The sequence below is a fragment of the Gobio gobio genome, assembly GCF_949357685.1.
Source record: "Gobio gobio genome assembly, chromosome: 8".
NCBI lineage: Eukaryota > Metazoa > Chordata > Actinopteri > Cypriniformes > Gobionidae > Gobio > Gobio gobio.
The window spans coordinates 52,972,342-52,998,715 of NC_137114.1; the positions used below are offsets into that span (position 1 = coordinate 52,972,342).

At 38.0% G+C, this 26,374-nt stretch overlaps 1 protein-coding gene across 1 annotated transcript in view; it reads left to right on the forward strand.

Annotated features, from left to right (window-relative positions):
* The first annotated feature begins 2,177 nt into the window (after window positions 1–2,177).
* Window positions 2,178–26,374, forward strand: part of LOC307130643 (arf-GAP with coiled-coil, ANK repeat and PH domain-containing protein 2) — a 33,610-nt gene continuing 9,413 nt past the window's right edge. Inside the window, exons 1-15 of the mRNA XM_079823733.1 lie at window positions 2,178–2,573; window positions 2,713–2,770; window positions 11,208–11,327; window positions 11,406–11,459; window positions 11,564–11,622; window positions 11,698–11,881; window positions 13,498–13,542; window positions 13,627–13,722; window positions 13,860–13,934; window positions 18,913–19,016; window positions 19,094–19,145; window positions 19,255–19,355; window positions 20,274–20,385; window positions 23,975–24,153; window positions 24,700–24,769. Of these exons, the coding sequence (XP_079679859.1) occupies window positions 2,521–2,573; window positions 2,713–2,770; window positions 11,208–11,327; window positions 11,406–11,459; window positions 11,564–11,622; window positions 11,698–11,881; window positions 13,498–13,542; window positions 13,627–13,722; window positions 13,860–13,934; window positions 18,913–19,016; window positions 19,094–19,145; window positions 19,255–19,355; window positions 20,274–20,385; window positions 23,975–24,153; window positions 24,700–24,769 (1,362 nt within the window). The 5' untranslated portion in view covers window positions 2,178–2,520. The remainder of the gene's footprint in view (window positions 2,574–2,712; window positions 2,771–11,207; window positions 11,328–11,405; window positions 11,460–11,563; window positions 11,623–11,697; window positions 11,882–13,497; window positions 13,543–13,626; window positions 13,723–13,859; window positions 13,935–18,912; window positions 19,017–19,093; window positions 19,146–19,254; window positions 19,356–20,273; window positions 20,386–23,974; window positions 24,154–24,699; window positions 24,770–26,374) is intronic.

Genomic DNA, 26,374 nt, shown 5'->3' on the forward strand with positions numbered 1-26,374 from the left:
TTATATTATATATATATATTAGGGCTGTCAAAAGATTAATCGCGATGAATCTCATCCAAAATAAAAGTTTGTGTTTACATAATATATGTGTGTGTACTCTGTATAATTATTATGTATATATAAATACAAACACATTCATGTATATATTTAAGAAATATTTGCATGTATATACTGTATATACATTTATATAATGTATATTATATATAAATATAATACATTTTTCTTAAATATATACATGCTTGTGTGTGTTTTTATATATAAATAATAATTATACAGAGTAGACACATATATATTATGTAAACACAAACTTTTATTTTGGATGAGATTAATCGCGATTAATCTTTTGACAGCCCTAATATATATATATATAATATAATTTATTTTAATTTATAATAATCCATGCTTTTATTTTGAAAATGTGATTTATTATAGAGGAATTTGAATCTCAACTTGTACTTTAAAGAACTACAAATAATTTTGTATTATTATTTTTAAAAATATTTTGTTTAGTTATATTTTATTTTATTTATTTATTTATATTTGATTACATTTATTTATTTATTTTAATTTTATAATCCATGCTATTAAAAATATGTGATTTATTGAGGAGTTTGTGCTGTTTGTACACTGAACACTGCAATGTGCTTACATACAGGTAAATACAATTATTAAATAATTATTAAATTAAAATGTGTTGTAAAGTTAAATTAAAACTGTACTGTACTTAACTTCAAACTTTACTCAAATAAAGATTGAATTAAAATGTATGTGTTTTAACATTAATTTATTTAGTGATTCCTCTGTGTACCACTAGGGGCAGCAACTGAGGACCACACTTGAGAACCACTGCTTTAAAGAACTACAAAGAACTTTATTTAATTCAATTTATTTATATTTAATTTATTTCATTTAATTTATTTTATTTAATTTTATTATTTAATTAATTTATTTTATTTTATAGTTTCCATGCTTTTTATTATGCTTTTATTTTGAAAATGTGATTTATTATAGAGATATTTGAATCTCAACTTGTACTTCAAAGAACTACAAATAACATTTTATTTTATTTATATTTTATTTATTTGTTATTTGTTTAATTGTATTATTTAATATTTTTTTTTAATTATTAAAATTATTTTAAAAATGTGATTTATTATAGAGATATTTGAATCTCAACTTGTACTTCAAAGAACTACAAAGAACTTATTTTTTTATATTTATTATTTTATTTATATTTTATGTATTTGTTATTTATTTAATTGTATTATTAAATTTTTCTTTTCATTATTTAATTATTTTAAAAATGTGATTTATTATAGAGATATTTGAATCTCAACTTGTAATTCAAAGAACTTTATTTATTTTATTTATATTTTATTATTTTGTTTTATTTATATTTTATTTATTTGTTATTTATGTAATTGTATCATTAAATAATTTTTTCTAACTATTTTTTTAATTATTTTAAAAATGTGATTTATTACAGAACTATTTGAATCTCAACTTGTACTTCAAAGAACTTTATTTTATTTATATTTTATTATTTTGTTTTATTTATATTTTATTTATTTGTTATTTATTTAATTGTATTATTGAATTATTTTTTCTAACTTTTTTTTAATTATTTAAATTATTTTAAAAAATGTGATTTATTATAGAACTATTTGAATCTCAACTTGTTCTTCAAAGAACTTTATTTTATTTATATTTTATTATTTTATTTTATTTATTTATATTTTATTTATTTGTTATTTATTTAATTGTATTATTGAAGTATTTTTTGAATTATTTAAAAAATGTGATTTATTATAGAATTATTTGAATCTCAACTTGTACTTCAAAGAACTACAAAGAACTTTTTATTAAATTTTATTTATATTATATTATTTTATTTATATTTTATGTATTTGTTATTTATTTAATAGTATTATTTAATTTTTTTAAATTATTTAAATTATTAAGTTTAAAAAAAGTGATTTATTATAGAGATATTAGAATCTCAACTTGTACTTCAAAGAACTACAAAGACTCATTTATTTTATCATATATTTATTTTTTGAATTATTTTATATACATATAATGTTCATATATAAATAATAATAATATTACAGTATATATTTTTAATTATTAATATTCCATGCTTTTATTTTGAAAATGTCTGACAGGACATCCTCAACACTTGCGACACCGGAAAAGCGACTCACATCAACATGAACAAACGCTTCACCGCAGCTGTCAACACGGCTCGAGACTACATTCATATATCATACAAAGAACTACAATAAGGGCTGCTTGAATTACCCGCGCGCGTTACTGTGGTCTGAGCGCGTTATCCGCGGGCGCGCGCGTTATTCCCATCAGTATCAGAGAATCAGAGATAACGGCGCATGGATGAGACGGTGAGGATGCGGACTGTGCTTCGGGCCTCGTGCAGGAATCATTGGTGTCCGGATCATGTCTTTGGTGTAAATGTGTAACAGTGCACGAGAGAGTTAGAAACAGTGAGTTCATAAGGTCAGGATGGACACTTTGCTGGACTTTGAGGAATGCATCAGAGACTCACCTGCGTTCAGGTACGAGCATCTCGCGCATAACTCACGCGCATACAGCTCACTAATTAATTAAAAAAGCTAATGCTCTATGCTCTAGGGCTGGGTAGTGTGTCTGTGTATTAATTATGCAGGTGTGTGTGTGTGTGTGTGTGCTTTGCAGGCAGTCGCTGGATAAATGCGAGAGTGATGTTGCAGACCTGGAGAGTCGTGTGGAGAAAGTAAGATGTCCCAGGACAGCATATATACATATTTGGAGCATTTATTCCAAAATGAGCCAATCAGCTGTAGGGGGTGTGTCCACTCATGATGGGGGAGGAGAGAGAGTGAGCCAATCAGCTGTAGGGGGAGTGTCCACTCATGATGGGGGAGGAGACAGAGTGAGTCAATCAGCTGTAGGGGGTGTGTCCACTCATGATGGGGGAGGAGAGAGAGTGAGCCAATCAGCTGTAGGGGGAGTGTCCACTCATGATGGGGGAGGAGAGAGAGTGAGTCAATCAGCTGTAGGGGGAGTGTCCACTCATGATGGGGGAGGAGAGAGAGTGAGTCAATCAGCTGTAGGGGGAGTGTCCACTCATGATGGGGGAGGAGAGAGAGTGAGTCAATCAGCTGTAGGGGGAGTGTCCACTCATGATGGGGGAGGAGAGAGAGTGAGTCAATCAGCTGTAGGGGGCGTGTCCACTTATGATGGGGGAGGAGAGAGAGTGAGCCAATCAGCTGTAGGGGGTGTGTCCACTCATGATGGGGGAGGAGAGAGAGTGAGTCAATCAGCTGTAGGGGGAGTGTCCACTTATGATGAGGGAGGAGAGAGAGTGAGTCAATCAGCTGTAGGGGGAGTGTCCACTTATGATGAGGGAGGAGGGAGAGTGAGTCAATCAGCTGTAGGGGGAGTGTCCACTCATGATGAGGGAGGAGAGAGAGTGAGTCAATCAGCTGTAGGGGGAGTGTCCACTCATGATGGGGGAGGAGAGAGAGTGAGCCAATCAGCTGTAGGGGGCGTGTCCACTCATGATGGGGGAGGAGAGAGAGTGAGTCAATCAGCTGTAGGGGGAGTGTCCACTCATGATGAGGGAGGAGAGAGAGTGAGTCAATCAGCTGAAGGGGGTGTGTCCACTCATGATGGGGGAGGAGAGAGAGTGAGTCAATCAGCTGTAGGGGGCGTGTCCACTCATGATGGGGGAGGAGAGAGAGTGAGTCAATCAGCTGTAGGGGGAGTGTCCACTCATGATGGGGGAGGAGAGAGAGTGAGTCAATCAGCTGTAGGGGGCGTGTCCACTTATGATGGGGGAGGAGAGAGAGTGAGTCAATCAGCTGTAGGGGGTGTGTCCACTCATGATGGGGGAGGAGAGAGAGTGAGTCAATCAGCTGTAGGGGGAGTGTCCACTCATGATGGGGGAGGAGAGAGAGTGAGTCAATCAGCTGTAGGGGGCGTGTCCACTTATGATGGGGGAGGAGAGAGAGTGAGCCAATCAGCTGTAGGGGGTGTGTCCACTCATGATGGGGGAGGAGGGATAATGAGCCAATCTGCTGTAGGGGGAGTGTCCACTTATGATGAGGGAGGAGAGAGAGTGAGTCAATCAGCTGTAGGGGGAGTGTCCACTTATGATGAGGGAGGAGGGAGAGTGAGTCAATCAGCTGTAGGGGGAGTGTCCACTTATGATGAGGGAGGAGAGAGAGTGAGTCAATCAGCTGTAGGGGGAGTGTCCACTTATGATGAGGGAGGAGAGAGAGTGAGTCAATCAGCTGTAGGGGGAGTGTCCACTTATGATGAGGGAGGAGGGAGAGTGAGTCAATCAGCTGTAGGGGGAGTGTCCACTCATGATGAGGGAGGAGAGAGAGTGAGTCAATCAGCTGTAGGGGGAGTGTCCACTCATGATGGGGGAGGAGAGAGAGTGAGCCAATCTGCTGTAGGGGGAGTGTCCACTCATGATGGGGGAGGAGAGAGAGTGAGTCAATCAGCTGTAGGGGGAGTGTCCACTCATGATGAGGGAGGAGAGAGAGTGAGTCAATCAGCTGAAGGGGGTGTGTCCACTTATGATGAGGGAGGAGAGAGAGTGAGTCAATCAGCTGTAGGGGGAGTGTCCACTCATGATGGGGGAGGAGAGAGAGTGAGCCAATCTGCTGTAGGGGGTGTGTCCACTCATGATGAGGGAGGAGAGAGAGTGAGTCAATCTGCTGTAGGGGGCGTGTCCACTCATGATGGGGGAGGAGAGAGAGTGAGTCAATCTGCTGTAGGGGGTGTGTCCACTCATGATGGGGGAGGAGAGAGAGTGAGTCAATCAGCTGTAGGGGGAGTGTCCACTCATGATGAGGGAGGAGAGAGAGTGAGTCAATCAGCTGTAGGGGGAGTGTCCAGTCATGATGGGGGAGGAGAGAGAGTGAGTCAATCTGCTGTAGGGGGAGTGTCCACTCATGATGGGGGAGGAGAGAGAGTGAGTCAATCAGCAGTAGGGGGTGTGTCCACTCATGATGGGCGAGGAGAGAGTGAGCCAATCAGCAGTAGGGGGAGTGTCCACTCATGACGGGGGAGGAGAGAGAGTGAGCCAATCAGCTGTAGGGGGTGTGTCCACTCATGATGGGGGAGGAGAGAGAGTGAGCCAATCAGCTGTAGGGGGTGTGTCCACTCATGATGAGGGAGGAGAGAGAGTGAGCCAATCAGCTGTAGGGGGTGTGTCCACTCATGATGTGGGAGGAGAGAGAGTGAGCCAATCAGCAGTAGGGGGCGTGTCCACTCATGATGAGGGAGGAGAGAGAGTGAGTCAATCAGCTGTAGGGGGCGTGTCCACTCATGATGGGGGAGGAGAGAGAGTGAGTCAATCAGCTGAAGGGGGTGTGTCCACTCATGATGGGGGAGGAGAGAGAGTGAGTCAATCAGCTGTAGGGGGCGTGTCCACTCATGATGGGGGAGGAGAGAGAGTGAGTCAATCAGCTGTAGGGGGCGTGTCCACTCATGATGGGGGAGGAGAGAGAGTGAGCCAATCAGCTGTAGGGGGTGTGTCCACTCATGATGAGGGAGGAGAGAGAGTGAGTCAATCAGCTGTAGGGGGAGTGTCCACTCATGATGGGGGAGGAGAGAGAGTGAGTCAATCAGCTGTAGGGGGTGTGTCCACTCATGATGGGGGAGGAGAGAGAGTGAGCCAATCAGCTGTAGGGGGTGTGTCCACTCATGATGAGGGAGGAGAGAGAGTGAGCCAATCAGCTGTAGGGGGTGTGTCCACTCATGATGGGGGAGGAGAGAGAGTGAGCCAATCAGCTGTAGGGGGTGTGTCCACTCATGATGGGGGAGGAGAGAGAGTGAGCCAATCAGCTGTAGGGGGTGTGTCCACTCATGATGGGGGAGGAGAGAGAGTGAGCCAATCAGCTGTAGGGGGTGTGTCCACTCATGATGGGGGAGGAGAGTGAGTCAATCAGCTCTAGGGGGTGTGTCCACTCATGATGGGGGAGGAGAGAGAGTGAGCCAATCAGCTGTAGGGGGTGTGTCCACTCATGATGGGGGAGGAGAGAGAGTGAGTCAATCAGCTGTAGGGGGTGTGTCCACTCATGATGGGGGAGGAGAGAGAGTGAGTCAATCAGCTGTAGGGGGTGTGTCCACTCATGATGGGGGAGGAGAGTGAGTCAATCAGCTCTAGGGGGTGTGTCCACTCATGATGGGGGAGGAGAGAGAGTGAGCCAATCAGCTGTAGGGGGCGTGTCCACTCATGATGGGGGAGGAGAGAGAGTGAGCAATCAGCTGTAGGGGGTGTGTCCACTCATGATGGGGGAGGAAAGAGAGTGAGCCAATCAGCATTAGGGGGTGTGTCCACTCATGATGGGGGAGGAGAGAGAGTGAGCCAATCAGCTGTAGGGGGTGTGTCCACTCATGATGGGGGAGGAGAGAGAGTGAGCCAATCAGCTGTAGGGGGTGTGTCCACTCATGATGGGGGAGGAGAGAGAGTGAGCCAATCAGCTGTAGGGGGTGTGTCCACTCATGATGGGGGAGGAGAGAGAGTGAGCCAATCAGCTGTAGGGGGCGTGTCCACTCATGATGGGGGAGGAGAGAGAGTGAGCCAATCAGCTGTAGGGGGTGTGTCCACTCATGATGGGGGAGGAGAGAGAGTGAGCCAATCAGCTGTAGGGGGTGTGTCCACTCATGATGGGGGAGGAGAGAGAGTGAGCCAATCAGCTGTAGGGGGTGTGTCCACTCATGATGGGGGAGGAGAGTGAGTCAATCAGCTCTAGGGGGTGTGTCCACTCATGATGGGGGAGGAGAGAGAGTGAGCCAATCAGCTGTAGGGGGTGTGTCCACTCATGATGGGGGAGGAGAGAGAGTGAGTCAATCAGCTGTAGGGGGTGTGTCCACTCATGATGGGGGAGGAGAGAGAGTGAGTCAATCAGCTGTAGGGGGTGTGTCCACTCATGATGGGGGAGGAGAGAGAGTGAGCCAATCAGCTGTAGGGGATGTGTCCACTCATGATGGGGGAGGAGAGAGAGTGAGTCAATCAGCTGTAGGGGGTGTGTCCACTCATGATGGGGGAGGAGAGTAGAGGTGTGTTGGACATCGGCTGCGGCTGGATGCAACTGATCGGCGAGAGTAGCCGCGTGCAGGCGGGGAGGAGCTGCAAACACAGACGTGAAGTCGGACACTTTCTGCTTCCCGCAGTGACGCTCGCGCTGTGTTTGCACACTTTATCAGCTGAAGTGAAATAAATGCAATATTTGGCAATACACAGATGTTTCAGAGACATTATTGTCATGTAATACTTTATGCACTGCTTAATACAGCGTGTGTTTTTACAAGAATAAAGTTCAACATATAAGCCTACACTATCAATGAAGTGGGTTCTATGTTTTTAATCAGTTATATTTTGATAAACATGACAATATAACATCGCGACTACATTAAAGGAGGTTTTACTGTTATAAAAAACAGATTTGTGCGCATTAGTGGAGCTGAAGGTTTTAGAATAAACACGAAACACACGTGATCGCTGTCATGCGGTGAATCTGGCCAATCGTGGAACGGCTGTGTCGTCATCAGAGCCCGTGCAGCCTCATGCAGTCGCTCTCGAGAAACTGCACCGGCTGTAATCGCCGGCTGCTCTCGAATCGCTCTCGCGGCACTTTGTTGACATACGTCACTGTCACGTGGCGTCGGCGCTGCCTCAAGTCGGACAAAATTTCTAACCGGCATGCACTGCTTCAAGTCAGCCGCCGATCGGTCTGCGCATCGCTGGGTGAAGTCGAACAAGCCTAACCAGATGTAGGGGGTGTGTCCACTCATGATGAGGGAGGAGAGAGAGTGAGCCAATCAGCTGTAGGGGGAGTGTCCAGTCATGATGGGGGAGGAGAGAGAGTGAGTCAATCAGCTGTAGGGGGAGTGTCCACTCATGATGAGGGAGGAGAGAGAGTGAGTCAATCAGCTGTAGGGGGAGTGTCCAGTCATGATGGGGGAGGAGAGAGAGTGAGTCAATCAGCTGTAGGGGGAGTGTCCACTCATGATGAGGGAGGAGAGAGAGTGAGTCAATCAGCTGTAGGGGGTGTGTCCACTCATGATGGGGGAGGAGAGAGAGTGAGTCAATCAGCTGTAGGGGGAGTGTCCACTCATGATGAGGGAGGAGAGAGAGTGAGTCAATCAGCTGTAGGGGGTGTGTCCACTCATGATGGGGGAGGAGAGAGAGTGAGTCAATCTGCAGTAGGGGGTGTGTCCACTCATGATGAGGGAGGAGAGAGAGTGAGTCAATCAGCTGTAGGGGGAGTGTCCACTCATGATGAGGGAGGAGAGAGAGTGAGTCAATCAGCTGTAGGGGGAGTGTCCACTCATGATGAGGGAGGAGAGAGAGTGAGTCAATCAGCTGTAGGGGGTGTGTCCACTCATGATGGGGGAGGAGAGAGAGTGAGTCAATCTGCAGTAGGGGGTGTGTCCACTCATGATGAGGGAGGAGAGAGAGTGAGTCAATCAGCTGTAGGGGGAGTGTCCACTCATGATGAGGGAGGAGAGAGAGTGAGTCAATCTGCTGTAGGGGGAGTGTCCACTCATGATGAGGGAGGAGAGAGAGTGAGTCAATCAGCTGTAGGGGGAGTGTCCACTCATGATGAGGGAGGAGAGAGAGTGAGTCAATCAGCTGTAGGGGGAGTGTCCACTCATGATGAGGGAGGAGAGAGAGTGAGTCAATCAGCTGTAGGGGGCGTGTCCACTCATGATGAGGGAGGAGAGAGAGTGAGTCAATCTGCTGTAGGGGGAGTGTCCACTCATGATGAGGGAGGAGAGAGAGTGAGTCAATCAGCTGTAGGGGGTGTGTCCACTCATGATGGGGGAGGAGAGAGAGTGAGTCAATCAGCTGTAGGGGGAGTGTCCACTCATGATGGGGGAGGAGAGATAATGAGCCAATCAGCTGTAGGGGGCGTGTCCACTCATGATGGGGGAGGAGAGATAATGAGCCAATCAGCTGTAGGGGGCGTGTCCACTCATGATGAGGGAGGAGAGAGAGTGAGTCAATCTGCTGTAGGGGGTGTGTCCACTCATGATGGGGGAGGAGAGAAAGTGAGTCAATCAGCTGTAGGGGGTGTGTCCACTCATGATGGGGGAGGAGAGAGAGTGAGTCAATCAGCTGTAGGGGGTGTGTCCACTCATGATGGGGGAGGAGAGAAAGTGAGTCAATCAGCTGTAGGGGGTGTGTCCACTCATGATGGGGGAGGAGAGATAATGAGCCAATCAGCTGTAGGGGGCGTGTCCACTCATGATGAGGGAGGAGAGAGAGTGAGTCAATCAGCTGTAGGGGGCGTGTCCACTCATGATGGGGGAGGAGAGAGAGTGAGTCAATCAGCTGTAGGGGGTGTGTCCACTCATGATGGGGGAGGAGAGAGAGTGAGTCAATCAGCTGTAGGGGGAGTGTCCACTCATGATGGGGGAGGAGAGATAATGAGCCAATCAGCTGTAGGGGGCGTGTCCACTCATGATGAGGGAGGAGAGAGAGTGAGTCAATCTGCTGTAGGGGGTGTGTCCACTCATGATGAGGGAGGAGAGAGAGTGAGTCAATCAGCTGTAGGGGGCGTGTCCACTCATGATGAGGGAGGAGAGAGAGTGAGTCAATCTGCTGTAGGGGGCGTGTCCACTCATGATGGGGGAGGAGAGAGAGTGAGTCAATCAGCTGTAGGGGGCGTGTCCACTCATGATGGGGGAGGAGAGAGAGTGAGTCAATCAGCTGTAGGGGGAGTGTCCACTCATGATGAGGGAGGAGAGAGAGTGAGTCAATCTGCTGTAGGGGGCGTGTCCACTCATGATGGGGGAGGAGAGAGAGTGAGTCAATCTGCAGTAGGGGGTGTGTCCACTCATGATGGGGGAGGAGACAGAGTGAGTCAATCAGCTGTAGGGGGTGTGTCCACTCATGATGAGGGAGGAGAGAGAGTGAGTCAATCAGCTGTAGGGGGTGTGTCCACTCATGATGGGGGAGGTGCCTATGTTGCATATAGGGTTGGGTACCGAACTCTGTACTTTTAAGGGTACCGACCGAATTACGTCGGTATTACCGAGTACCGACTCACGTTAAATCAATCGGTACCAAATTTCGGTACCTGAGAACGCATCTGGTGATATAGACTAGTGTCTGTAAATATTAAACCATGAAAAGACCATTTAAATACGAATCATGCGTGTCTCTGTGCGAATGAATGCGTAGACGCGCGGTTTACAGTCTATGGGTTTACCTCACACACACTCTCACTCAGAATCGTGTGTGACGGTCGCATGTTTCCATCTCTGCCTCTCATATGAGGACATGAACGCACGAACATCATCTCCAGAGACACTGAGTCACTTCATGAGCATTTTACCATTTCATTTGAGAAAAACTACCGTCATATCATAAACACACAGAAACTCAAACTCACGGCAACCCGTCAAAATAAAAGTTCGGCTAACTTGACAAATAAATTACTGTTGTACAGAAGAATTTAGATACGTCTCAATTTAATAATAATACTAACACTAATGTAATAATAATAAATTGTCAAAACATATTTTTTTTTTATAAATTACAATTTTTCTTCATGTTTTAATTTGAACCTTTTAAAGCTCAGTTGTGCAGCACTTTGTTTGACAAAAAAAGTTTAATTAAATTAAAAGATGTTGTGTCTTCATTTGATTACCATAAAATACATAACACATAATTTGTGGGAAACCTTTTCATAGAAATTAAATTAAAAAGAAAAAATAATAATATGGTTGTTTTTATTAATTAAATTAAGTAGCTAGTAGCCTTCTATTTACTAGTAAATATTACAGTAATCAAACATCACAGACAGCGACCAGGGCATAATGTCGATAACACTTCTATAAATGACTTACAGGTTCTTTACAGTTATTTATGTAAACATCCCTAAAGTACCGAAAAAAGGTACCGTTGGGGACCGGTACCGATACCGGTTAAAATGTGAACGGTACCCAACCCTAGTTGCATAGCATGTTCTTGATTTTGTGGGCGGAGCTATCAAGAGGGGTGTGTTTGTTTTGGTGATTTTAAATATCAACAGCGTTTCTCAGAATCGGTTACTGCACCTTTAAAGGTTTTTGTTTTTTTTACCTGGGAGGAATTTTGACTTATGTCAAAAGATCGATTTTTCTCATGATATTAGCCCTTATGTATACTTCATCTTATCTTGATGGCCTTCCTCTGTCTGTAGGTGATGAAGTTGTGTGGTCAGATGGTGGATGCGGGTCAGAACTACACCTCCTGCAATCAGCTGTTCCTGTCCGGACTGGCCGAGTTCACGGCGTATCATAAGAAGGACAGTGTAATTCTGGTGAGGACAGATGTCGGAAGGGTCACGACCTTTGACCAGAGCGCTCATTCTGACCTCTCATTGCTTGTGTTTCTGTAGAATTGCCTGCGTCAGTTCAACCAAGGCCTTCAAGAAATGATCCAGTTTCAGACGGTGAGTCTTACTTTGTAGTTCCAGTCAAATCTGATTGGACGAGCCTTTGTAGACACTCCCTTTGTGCATATTTGTTTATTATAAATGTGTGTGTATTCTTGCAGATGCTGTTTGATCAGACTCAGAGAGCCATTACCCAGCAGCTCTCAAACCTGCTTTCACAGTACGTAACATCACACACACTTACACACACACACACTTTCACAGCACTAAAGCGTAATGGTTTGTTCTGTGACAGATTCGTGCCTCAGATTCGTGACACTCGGCGTGAGTTTGTGCGGATTGGAGACGATCTAGATGCCGCCGTTGTGAAAAACGCTCAGGTGAGCCGACTCAAACCCGTGGACGCTGAGCGAGCGACCCACCTGCTGCTCGCAACGCGCAAATGCTACCAACACTTCGCCCTGGACTACTGCCTGCAGGTGATGTTTGTGCTTTAAGCCGCTCCTATTCTACACTGTTATAGAAGGGAGTTTTCTAATGAAGTCCATATATCATGTTAGTCAAGCAAAACCATTGTTTGTCCTGTAGAACTAAACTGTTGTTGTTTCTACTGTACCTTTAAGACTTAAATGAGCCGTTATTTTCATATTATATTGTGTTTCATTATAGGCATTATTTTTTTAGTTTGTTTTTATATTATATGATAATTTTTATTGTATGTTATTTTTATTACAGGCGCGTTTTATATTATATTTTAGTTTATATTTTTATATAATATTTTATTATAGGCATGTTCTATATTATATTATAGTTCATATTTTTATATTATATTTTATTTTAGGCATGATTTATTTTGTAGTTTTTTTTATATTATTTTATATTTTTATATAATTTTTTGTTATAGGCATGTTTCATATTATATTTTAGTTTGATTTTATATTATATTATATTACATTTTAGTTTATATTTTTATATTTTATTTTATACAGGCATGTTTCATATTATATGTTAGTTTGTTTTTATATTGTATTATATTTTTATATTATATTTTTATATTTTATTTTATGTTTTTAATTTATATTATATTTTTATATTATATTTTATTATAGCCATGTTTCATATTATACTATATTTTAGTTTATGTTTTTATATTATATTATATTTTTATATTATTTTATATTATATTTTATGTTTTTATATTATATATTTTTATATTTTAATATTATATTTTAATATAGGCATGTTTCATATTATATTATATTTTAGTTTATGTTTTTATATTATATTATTTTATATTATATTTTTATATTATATTTTAGTTTATGTTTTTATATCATATTATATTTTTTGATTATATTTTATTATAGGCATGTTTCATATTATATTTTAGTTTGTTTTTATATTATATTATATTATATTTTATTACATTATATTTTTATATTTTATTTTATGTTTTTATATTATATTATATTTTTATATTATATTTTATTTTATGTTTTTATATTATATTATATTTTTATATTATATTTTATTATATGCATGTTTCATATTATATTTTAGTTTATGTTTTTATATTACATTACATTATATTATATTATATTTTATATTATATTTTATTTTATGTTTTTATATTATATTATATTATATTTTTATATTTTATTTTATTTTATTATAGGCATGTTTCATATTACGTTTTATTTTATGTTTATATTATATTATATTTTTATATTATGTTTTATTTTATGTTTTTATATTATATTACATTTTATTATAGGCATGTTTCATATTATATTTTAGTTTATGTTTTTATATTATATTATATTTTTTATATTATATTATATTTTTATTTTATATTTTATCACAGGCATGTTTCATATTATATTTTATTGTAAGCATGTTTTATATAATATTTCAATTTATATTTTTATATTATATTTTAGTTTACAAAGACACTGTAAAATAAAGTGATACCAAATAAAATATATATAATTATTATATAATATTATTTTGAGGATAAACTCGCCCATACAGGAAGCTGCCCCAGAACATGAGTGTGAGTGAAGTGTATTGATTTTTTTTTCATCTTTTCTTGCAGCTGAATAATTTCAAGGTCCAACAGAAGCTGGATATTCTGAACTCGGTGAGCTCTAATCAGAAATCTGTGTTTACTATGACATCTTGTTCAGATGAGTGTAAACTGACTAAAACCATCTTTCTTTCTCAGGTCTTCTCGTATTTTCACGCTCAGTACACGTTTTTCCACCAGGGATTCGACCTGCTGAGAGATCTCGAACCCACCATGAAGACCATGGCCTCTCAGGTCACACACAAACACACACGTCACACTCAATTAATACTCCACACACACACAACACGAGCCCCTTTACATGCACACAGTGTTTGATTACTTATGTTTCATGGATATTGAAGTTTAATGTGAGTGATATCTGTGCGCAGCTCTCTCAGCTGTCGTCCGACTGCACTGCCAAGAGGAAAGACCTGGAAAACACACACCTGCTCGTTCAGCAGAGGGTGAGATTTTACTGCTAGTGTACATTTTCACGACCCCATAAAACAAGTTTGGAGGTACAGTTTTGGATCTTATAGCTAGTGTACTCCTAAAAGTAGTCAAAATACATTTTTACTCATTAAACATAATACTCAACTCATCACTCAATACTCATAACTAAAAAATACTCAATACTCATTACTCAACTCATTACATAATACTCATAAAATACTCAATACCTATTACTTAAAACTCATTACTCAATACTCTACTCAATACTCATGACTCACTACTTGATACTCAATACTCATTATTCATTACTCAAAAAATACTCAATACTCATTACTTATTACTCAATACTCTAATAATACTCATTACTCAAAAATACTCAATGCTCATTACTTAAAGGGGGGGGGAAACACTCAGTTTCAGTCAGTCTCATGTCAATCTTGAGTACCTATAGAGTAGCATTGCATCCTGCATATCTCCGAAAAGTCTTTATTTTTATTATAATTATAAAAGAAAGATGCGCTGTTCCGAGTCTTTCCGGAAAAAGCCGTGCGGCTGGGGGCGTATCGTGTGGGCGGAGCTAAAGAATGTCGAGCGCGCGCCGCTGTTACTGTGTTGAGTGCGTCTGAAAGCTGCGTCATCCCTAAAAGCAGGGAAAAACTTTATTCAAAATAAAAAATGGCTTTTAATCAGATACAGCCATACATCTATGATCCGGAATCAGACCCAGAGGCTGAAGTTGAACAGGAGCAGCAGCAAAAACGGCTAGAGCAGGACGTCGACTATGTGGTATAAGTTACACTAACTATATAATATGTTTAGCGGCTTGTGTTATTTAGAACACCATGTCAAGCGCGAGTGTTACAATGTGTGTGTGTGTGTGTGTGTGTGTGTGTGTGTTTACGCGTGGTTTGTGTAGACATGATTTGTAGTAAGCGGACTGGTTTTGCGCGTCAGGCTAGTGTTTACATAGAAAGACATGGAATAGTAGCGCATTTGAATGAAGAAGCGCGCTTATTTAGTTCAACATATTTCCCCATTCTTTGTGTATTGTTGTTTGGAGTGCTTTTACAATACACAAACATACACATATAGTGGCCAGCTAAACAAATGTACACACACTATACATCGCATGCTCCATTGATCAATACGTGATCATGTTTGGGCTAACGTTACTTGATGGGCATAGGCAAAAACAGACATTTGAAGCAGTCAAACCTGCGGTTCCAACGTTGGGACCTTTATCGTTGGGACCGCTCCATCCTTCAGTATTTGGCGATCTGAAAATCCGGCGTCGAACTGGGCCTTGTTTATAAAACAATCGGCACCGAAATGCAGGGAACAGACATAAATATTTGCGCAACTCAGTTGTTGATCCGGAAAAGCAAATTCCATCTGTACGAGCCAGCGCTCTGATGGGCGTAGCCTATTGCTTTCACGCTCTCTCTCTCTCTCTCTCTCTCTCTCGCGCGCGCTCTTCCGGTAGAATTGTCCGTACGGCCCATACAAGGAAATTCCGCCCTGTTGACGTCAAGCGGACCCATGATCGAAAAAAACTTTCCGAAACTTATGACTAACAGGAAGTACTAATTTTGGCAAAGAAATACTCCCATCAAACGTCCACCTTAGCTTTTGAAACTGTGTCCATGTTTAGCATGGGAATCCAAGTCTTTAACAGTGCCAAAAGATCAGTATGCATGAAACAGCATTTCACCCCCCCTTTAATACTAAAAATACTCATTACTCAAAAATACTCAATGCTCATTACTTAATACTCAAAACTCTAAAAATACTCATTACTCAAAAAAATACTCATTACTTAATACTCAGTACTCTAAAAATACTAATTACTCAAAAAATACACAATACTCATTACTTAATACTCAATACTCTAAAAATACTCATTACTCAAAAAATACACAATACTCATTACTTAATACTCAAAACTCTAAAAATACTCATTACTCAAAAAAATACACAATATTCATTACTCAAAAATACTGAATACTCATTACTCAAAATACCCAATGCTCATTACACAAAAATACTCAAAACACATTACTCAAAAAATACACAATATTCATTACTCAAAAATACTGAATACTCATTACTCAAAATACCCAATGCTCATTACACAAAAATACTCAAAACACATTACTCAAAAAATACTCAATACTCATTACTCAAAAATCATTACTTAGTACTCAAAAATACTCAAAAATACTCAAAACACATTACTCAATACTCATTACTCAAAAAATACTCAATACTCATTACTTAATACTCAATACTCTAAAAATACTCATTACTCAAAAATACTCAATACTCATTACTTAATACTCAATACTCTAAAAATACTCATTACTCAAAAATACTCAATACTCATTACTTAATACTAGTGCTGGGCATCGATTAAAAAAATTAACTAATTAATCGCATTTTTTTCTGTAATTAATCGCGATTAATCGCAAGTTTTTAATATTTTACGTTTTTAAAATTTTTATATTGTAATAATTTCAGTTACTCTCCAAATTAATGTATAAACAATTTAAAGACAGCATATTTTAAATATGTGTTGTAATTGCATCTTTTTATGAATGAAGGCCAGTATCACTGATGTCTCTATGAAACATTAATGACGTTACATTACAGTATAACTGAAAGCTCCCAATTTCAACATTTATTAGGCTTTAAAAAAACAACTTTTAATTTAAGTGAACTTAAAACAATCTTTACATAAACCCAAAATAATAAATGTTATATTTACCCATGGCCTTCCCTGTTATACATATACAGAAATGTAATAGTTATGTTTCTTACCTGCATAAATAATAAATGAAATATAGATGAATCATCATTAAAGCTACAATTTTCTCTGTTCCTGTTGTTCTTTGATGAACATTAATGACATCATCATCAGTGCTACTGTCACTTTAAGAACAGCCACGGATCTCACGCGCTGTCCCGCGCATCTCATTTCCTCACAACTCTTTAAGTTCATTTAAGACGTTATTTAACTAATTTAAGACTCCTAATATGAGAATACTCAAAAATCCTCTGTTTTATTATTTGTTCAAGAGCAAAAGAGAACTCGATGTGAGCAGGAAACTGACGTGAGTCTATCTATGCGTCGAGTGTGTGTGTGTGTGTGTCCCTTGATTAGCTGACATGAGACGCATCCACACAGACAGGACACTGACACGCACACACACACACACACACACACACAGGACATTGGCATACAGCGCGTTCTCCAGTGTCTTGTCGCGCTTGGAAGCATTTACATGAATAGGAGCGTGATGATCATGTAATGCTAAGCAAAAATGGATATAAAAACGGACGCTGCGTTATTTGCGTTAAATATTTTTAATGCGTTAAGCTGAAAAATTAATCGCCCAATCGTTAATTTGCCCAGCCCTACTTAATACTCAATACTCTAAAAATACTCATTACTCAAAAAAAATACTCAATATTCATTACTCAAAAATACTGAATACTTATTACTCAAAATACTCAATACTCATTACTCAAAAATCATTACTTAATACTCAAAAATACCCAATGCTCATTACTCAAAAATACTCAAAACACATTACTCAAAAAATACTCATTACTCAATACTCTAAAAATACGCATTACTCAAAAAATACTCATTACTTAATACTCAATACTCTAAAAATACTCATTTAAAAAAAAAAATACTCAATGCTTTACTTAATACTCAAAAATACTCAAAACACATTACTCAATACTCATTACTCTAAAAATACTCATTTCTCAAAAATACTCAATACTCATTACTTAATACTCAATACTCTAAAAATACTCATTACTCAAAAATACATTACTCAAAAATACTCAAAACACATTACTCAATACTCATTACTCAAAAAAATACTCAATACTTAATACTCAATACTCAAAAAATACTCATTACTCAAAAAATACTCAATGCTCATTACTCACTCTAAAAATACTCATTACTCAAAAAATACTCATACTTAATACTCAATACTCTAAAAATACTCATTACTTAATACTCAGTACTCTAAAAATACTAATTAAAAAAAAATACTCAATACTCATTACTTAATACTCAATACTCAAAAAATACTCATTACTCAAAAAATACTTAATATTCATTACTTAATACTCAATACTCTAAAAATACGCATTACTCATTTAAAATCATTACTCACTTAAAAATACTCAATTAAAAATGTACAGTCTCCTACAGAAAAACATAAACATTTCTTATTTGCATAAACATTTCTTTAATGAAACTCTCTGGAATGAGAACTAAAGTATAAAATGATTCTGTAACGGTACAAAAAACGGCAGCTCAGAAGCAAATCATCTGGACCTTCAGACCCAGACTCTTTATAACTTTTTTAAAAACTAATTTAGAATATATATTATATTCTGAGCACTGGAGGTATTTCGCATTTCGTGGAAGGAAAGTGTTATTGCATACAGAAAGGCCTTAAAAACTCACAGATCTGCTTACTTTTCTACCCTCTTAGAAGAGAACAAACACAACCCTTGGTATTTATTTAATACAGTGGATACATTAACAAGAAATAAAGCTTCAACTTCAGACATTTCCACAGTAATGACTTTATGAATTTCTCTTTACTTGCAAGATTGATACTATTAGAGAGACAATTATACCCGTGCAACCGTCTACTACAACATCACATCAGACGTCAGACTCTTATTATAAAAACGCAACTTGATCCTGAAGAATTAGTCAATTACAGGCTGATCTCGAATTTCCCTTTTCTGTCAGAAACACTAGAAAAGGCAGTGTCCTCACAACTATGCTCCTTTTTAGGAACTGCCCCAAACACTGGTTTCAAATGTCAACAAGAAAAATAAAAAAAATGTGTTAAACATTTTCAAAACTGGCATGCCTCAGTCAGTGGATGCTGTGATGTTTCTGGAGGTTGATATGATGATGGTGGTGTGTGTGTGTGTGTGTGTGTTTGGTAGGACGCGTCTGGAGAGGCGGTCATTGTGTGTAATCCGTCTGACGGAGGAACGATTCAAGGCTACCTGTTCAAACGCTCACGCAAGAAGAACAAGACATGGAAGAGGTGAGAGACCCAGTGCTATTTTAGTATCACTGAGATTTTTATTAATATTTATAATTCGATCTCTTTCCATCTCTCAGGTGCTGGTTTTACACGGAAAATAATCAGTTAATCTACTCAAAATCACACAAGGTAAACCATCATCCACATCAGTCTAGCACTGACTGACCATATCAGAGTGTTTCTCCTGTTTCACACTGTGTGTGTGTGTGTGTGTGTGTGTTGTGTGTGTGTGTTGTAGGAGCAGCCTCTTGTTCTGTTCGATGATCTGCGTCTGTGTGCAGTGAAATCTCTGGATGTGATTGACCGCCGTTTCTGTTTTGAGCTGCTGTCCGTGCAGAAGTAAGATGATGAAATACACACACATATCGCCGGCTTTGGATCATCATACAAATCTCCCAAATAAGTGTAATCATTATGAGCACAAGTGCTGCCTCACATGTTCTTTGTGTCTGCTTAAAGGTGCCCTGCCACACGTATGTCATTACTTTTGTGGTAATGTCTGAAGTTCTACCATGGACTTTGTGGAAAAAATGTCTTGGTTACCTCTTTTCAAGCCATTATAGCATGGTATAGAAAGCCTGCAGGAAGACTCCAGTTCTCATTAATATTCAACGAGATAAGCTGCTTGACTCTGATTGGCTATCAGCATCCTTTACCCAGGGCAACAAGTAGAGGAACTTTGTTTGCTATCGCCTGGAATCGCGGCTTCTTCAGGTATATTGCCATATATATATATATGACGTTCAGCCGTCCTTGCTGTATACGAGCAAGACAAATTATGTGGGCGTGGTCTCAACTGGGCGAGCTCATGAATAGTAATGAGCTCAGCCAACACCACGTCAGACTGCTTTTGTAATTGGCCTGATTTCTCTGCTTATTTCTCTTCAGTGGTTAGAGCCTAACAGAGGAGATAGCAGTTCATTCTCACATTCACGACATAACACAAACACATATGGGCCTAACATATTTTAAAAAATACAAGTTTTGTGTGGCAGGGCACCTTTGACTGAATAATTAACAAACCGCTTTACATACTGTACATTATAGCTGTCTATCACTGTCAAATGGACGTTCATTTGACGCACTCAAATCACACACAAATCTGTCAAATGTATTTAAATATGTTGATATGTGCTAAGCTGCATTATTACTTTTTATGCAATATTTATTATAAAGCAGGCAGTTGCAGTCCTATCTGCTTATCCAGAGACGTTATGATTTGAATAAAAAGGCAAATCTTTGTGTTTGTGTGCGCAGGTGTTGTGTGTTACAGGCCGACTCTGAGGAGCTGAAGCTGGGGTGGATTAACGCCGTGCAGGGCTGTATAGACATGGCGTACCGCGATCAAGTACCAGAACAAAACACTCAGGTGCAAACACACACACATTTTCACACATATACTTGGGAGTATTTTGACTTCTGTGGATTTACATTTTCTTACAACTCGCCCTTACAAAAACACAGTCTGAAGCGAATCGAAGAGTATCGAAAATATCCATATTTAACACGTTATAAAGTAAAATATCCAGCTTCCAGCGCATCCACGGAGGAGAATCAACCATATTGTTAGACCGTTTTCTAAGGCTGCACGATATATTACGACCATTTAAAACCCCCCTTTTTGAGAATACACATTAAAATGCACTATCCAAACTTAAAGGGCTGTAATTCAAGAATGCTTTGGAATATAGACCTAAGTTTGGTCTCGTTTTAAAGACAACACTCTGCAGATTATTGCTGAAGTGAAAGCAATTCAAAATATGAAAGTATGAAAAGGTTATGGAAGTTTCAATTTAGTGTAAATTAAAAATTCTGTAGTAAATATTTTTTATTTCATATAAAATATATATTTTACAAAAGAAATTGTACTCTAAAATTACTTTAAAATCAAAGCCATATGTCTAACCAAGTTGTGTTCCAAATTTGAAGTTGATATCACAAAAATTGAAGTCCCCATGAGATTTTGTGTAGGCGCAATGCCAAAAATAGCCACCGGGTGTCATTCAAATTCAGTTGATTGTTTTTTTGATGCATTTTCCTGTACATTTCTGTCCAAATATCACTTCCATGACAAAACAGTCACCAAATATGGACCTTTGAGACTCAGACCTTTCCGGCAATATGTGTTTTGTCAAGATTGGAAAAGATTTTGAATGTAAAGTAGTTAAAATAATTGTTGTAATATGAAACATGACTCCGCCCACTAGGGGGAGGAGCCCGCTAGAATAATTTAGAGTAACGTTTCCATGGTAACACAATGTCGGATTTAAAACGGTTTTCACAGGATGAATTTTGAGTTTGTAAGCTTTCAAACGATACCTAATTTATGAGAATTACTTAAATATATGATACGAAAAAAAGGCGATCAAAAAAAGAGCACCAGGCGTCCCACCGGTGACAGTTAAGAGGTTTTAAAGGGCTGATGAACTGAAAAATCAACTTTCCTTTGAGCCTTTGATATATAAAATGTCATGGTAATATAAGAATATCCTGTACGTTTCAGAGCTGAAAACGTCCTTGTTAGTCAAAGAAAAGCTTTTATAGACACCAGGCCCAGAAAACGAGAGATCTCACAATATGTCGACCACTGACGTCATTTACAGTAAATTTTAATTTCCATAACTTTTTCATACTTTATGAAAATAATGCATAATGCTTTCACTTCAGCAATAATCTGCAGAGTGTCTTCTTTAAAACAAGACCAAACTTTGGTCTATATTCCAAAGAATTCTTGAATTACAGCCCTTTAGGTTTGGATAGAGCATTTTCATGACTGTTGTCAAAAAGCGGGCTGACAGTTAAGGGTTTGTAATATAACTCTGATTGTATTCGTCTGAAAAGAAAGTCATACACACCTAGGATGACTCGACGTGAGTAAATCATGGGCTAATTTTCATTTTTGGGTGAACTAACCCTTTAATATTAATAAGAGTGTGTTGTTTTAGACCCCCTTCAGCCATTATTATGTATATTTCGATAAATGTCTCAGATAATGCGAGCGTTTGACTCAGCTTTGGCTCTAGATCAGGGCTAAATTGAGTGTTTTTCACTGCTTATTGAGCTTAAACGGTCAAACACACACACAATAATGTCAAAATGCCGGTCTTTGCGAGTATTCACGTACACAGTCTGTTCTGTTTTAAGTAAACAGTTGAGAAAGAAAACGCATGTGTAACAGTGTAATGGATCCGTGCTTCAGCTCTTAAAGAGACAGCAGCCTAATAATCCTGCTGCTTAATATTAAAAATATCTATATGGCAGTTTTTCCCTGTTGTGTTGATGCCAAAATTGTGGCTGGTGAGCAACTTCGGACCATGGCTTAAATAAAAAGAAATGGTCGGACATCAAAGTCGAGACAAAAAAGCGTCTAGCACTCCATCGCCAGAGTGTGTCCTCTTGCTGTCTGAAGATGTGTTCACTCCGAATCCTTCCATTTGCGTGAATCTTCTAAGAGCGCAAGATCAGCCATTGTGGTCATTACGCATTGTGATGGGGCATTTTATTTACATCCATTTAATTGCATCTGACAAGCTACAGATGTCGGTTATAATCTACGTGGAAACGGGAAACAGTTCAGTGCAAATGTAATGTCTTGCAGTTTTCTGAATGGTTGAGACATACGTCATACGTTATTTGATCAAAAATAAAACTAAAGGCATATGCATGAATACCATGATTCTGTAGCTGATGAAGACATTTTACTATGAAAACAAGTGGACAATTAATACATCTATCTATCTATCTATCTATCTATCTATCTATCTATCTATCTATCTATCTATCTATCTATCTATCTATCTATCTATCTATCTATCTATCTATCTATCTATCTATCTATCTATCTATCTATCTATCTATCTATCTATCTATCTATCTATCTATCTTCCTAATTATCTATCTATCTATCTATCTATCTATCTATCTATCTATCTATCTATCTATCTATCTATCTATCTATCTATCTATCTATCTATCTATCTATCTATCTATCTATCTATCTATCTATCTATCTATCTATCTATCTATCTATCTATCTCCCTAATTATCTATCTATCTATCTATCTATCTATCTATCTATCTATCTATCTATCTATCTATCTATCTATCTATCTATCTATCTATCTATCTATCTATCTATCTATCTATCTATCTATCTATCTATCTATCTATCTATCTATCTATCTATCTATCTATCTATCTATCTATCTATCTATCTATCTATCTATCTATCTATCTATCTCCCTAATTATCTATCTATCTATCTATCTATCTATCTATCTATCTATCTATCTATCTATCTATCTATCTATCTATCTATCTATCTATCTATCTATCTATCTATCTATCTATCTATCTATCTATCTATCTATCTATCTATCTATCTATCTATCTATCTATCTATCTATCTATCTATCTATCTATCTATCTATCTCCCTAATTATCTATCTATCTATCTATCTATCTATCTATCTATCTATCTATCTATCTATCTATCTATCTATCTATCTATCTATCTATCTATCTATCTATCTATCTATCTATCTATCTATCTATCTATCTATCTATCTATCTATCTATCTATCTATCTATCTATCTAATTGCATCTATATCTGCTCCGCCAGACGGACACATTGACGAGAATATCAGTTTTGTACATTATTTCGTTCTGTTTACCATATTATTTATGAGGATGAATTGCATGACATGCCAATATTATTGCAGAACATATTTCACTTTTCTTTTTGCAAATATGTGTTAATTTGCCATGTCTGTTGCCATTTCTCATTTCACCCGTTTTTGTGCGTACGCCTGGGTCAGAGCTTGCGTGAAGGGCCGCACATTTTCCCGTCAAGTTTGCTTTTTATAAATACCAATTATTGCGCAGAGATTTGTGCGTACGCAGCGTTTATAAATGAGGCCCCTGGTTATATTGTGTCGTTTGCATATTGTGTGTCTAGGTGAAGGAGAGCTCCGCCCCTTTGTCCGTTCCAGACACGCCCCCTCACCCCCCCGCTCTGGGCGTGGCTCTCCGTGGCGACGGTAACCAGCGCTGCTGTGACTGCGGGGAGGCGGAGCCTCGCTGGGCCAGCGTCAACCTCGGCATCACCATGTGCATCGAGTGCTCGGGCATCCACAGGTCAGTCCGCTTGTGTTCAAACCAAGCCCAATCTGCAAAAAATGCTTTTCTTACTTAGTATTTTTGTCTTGTTTTCAGTCCAAATATCTAAAAAATCTTACATTAAGAAACATTTACTAGGCAAGCAAAAGTTTTTGTCTTGTTTTGGGGGAAAATAACTCAAAATTAAGGGAGTTTTTGCTTAAAATAAGCAAAAGAATCTGCCAATGGGGTAAACAAAATAATCTTGTTTTCTGTTTGAATTAAGATTATTTTGCTTATTTTAAGCAAAAACGCCCTTAATTTTTAGTTATTTTCCCCCAAAACAAGACAAAAACTTTTGCTTGCCTAGTAAATGTTTCTTAATGTAAGATTTTTTAGATATTTGGACTGAAAACAAGACAAAAATACTAAGTAAGAAAAGCATTTTTTGCAGTGCACCTGGCACAGTCCTACTCCGAGTGTGAATAAATAGGACACAAACGTCAACATTCACAACTTATGTGATACTTTGTGTAGGATTATTCATATTTAAAGGGTTTAAATGTAAGGTTTTTGATTTGGCAGGAGTCTTGGCGTTCATCTGTCCAAAGTTCGATCCCTCACTCTTGATTCCTGGGAGCCGGAACAGATAAAGGTCTTACTAATCACAAGATTCAATGTCATCATTGGTGCACAGCTGATGAATGTACAGGGTTCCCACTCGTCCTGGAAAACCTGGAAAATTGATGACAAATTTTCCAGTCCTGGAAAATTAGAGAAAATATAAAATGTCCTGGAAAATCTTGTTGTCTGGGAAAATTCTTTAAAAAAAGTTATTTCTTTAGCCGAGTATAAAGAGTTTATCGCTGGCCCAAACTATTAGCGCTAGTTGCAGAAAGCACATGTTCAGGAACGCTGAGTTTGATGCGTATGAGTATTATTTTGAATAATGATGTTTAATAGCTAATGCTATAACTGCTCAAATGTATGCAGTGAATGTTAACTCGTAAGCTGCTAACTAATCACATCATTTTGATATAAAGTCAGAATTGCAAGAAATAGTCAGAATTGCGTGATATAAACTCGCAATTCTGACCTTTCCTTCACAATTGACTTTTTTGCGCAGTTGCGAGTTTATATCTTGCACTTCTGACTTCTTTTCTCAGAATTGTGTGATCTAAACTGCAATTGCAAGTTATAAAGTCAAATTCTGAGGAAAAAAGAATTGCGACAATTTTCGCGTTTATATCACTAATATGTAAACTCGCAATTGCGAGAAAGTCAGAATAGCGAGATAAAAAGTCACAATTACCTTTTCTTATTCTGTGGCGTAAACAAGCTTCCATAGTCATAATGTATGATTAAGAGCTCATATTGAAAAATGCTGGATTGTTAAGTAACGGCATTAAACTGTACGACTTTTAAAGACTTAGAAAGTAATATGTGGCATGATCCTTGTCTTTTATTCCCGCCGTAGTAAAATTGAAAAAGTACTGGAAAATGGTTTCTGAAAAAGAGTGGGAACCCTGATGTACAATTAAAACAAATTACATATTTCCAAATATCATTTTAACCATGGGCGTCGGAACCATTGTATGTGTGTGGGACAAGACCCTCCCACTTTATACGATCAATGATATTGGACCCACTCACGTTTATCGTCCTAACATTCAGCACATGTCTGTTTAATATTTTATAATGAAAATAAATAGTTTTCATTTTCATTCATTAAATAATAATCAAATAGTGTAATTGTTTTAATTGTTAATTGAAATAAAATTGTATTTAATTTGAATTGAATTGATTATAAATAATTTGAAATGATACAATTATTTTAATTTTAATGCAATTATTTTAATTAATTAAAATATTATAATTAAAACATTAACATCATTTTAATTTATTTTGCACCTTAATTATAAAATGATTTTAATACATTTGTATTATTAATTAAAAATATTTCATAAGTAACTAAACAATTATAAATTATACATTTTTAAAGATTTAAATAATGTACTTTTTAATATTTTATTACATTTAAGTCGTATTTTTAAAGTAGTATTATTTATAATTAAAATAATTTAATTAAATAATATCAATATTTTAATTATGTCTATAATTAAATGTTATAATTTAAATACAGTTATGCAAATAAATGCAATTATATTAATTAATTACTATGTTATTATTAATAACATTATTTTATATTAGATATTATTATTTTAAATTTATATTTTATAATGAATATTATATAACTTTA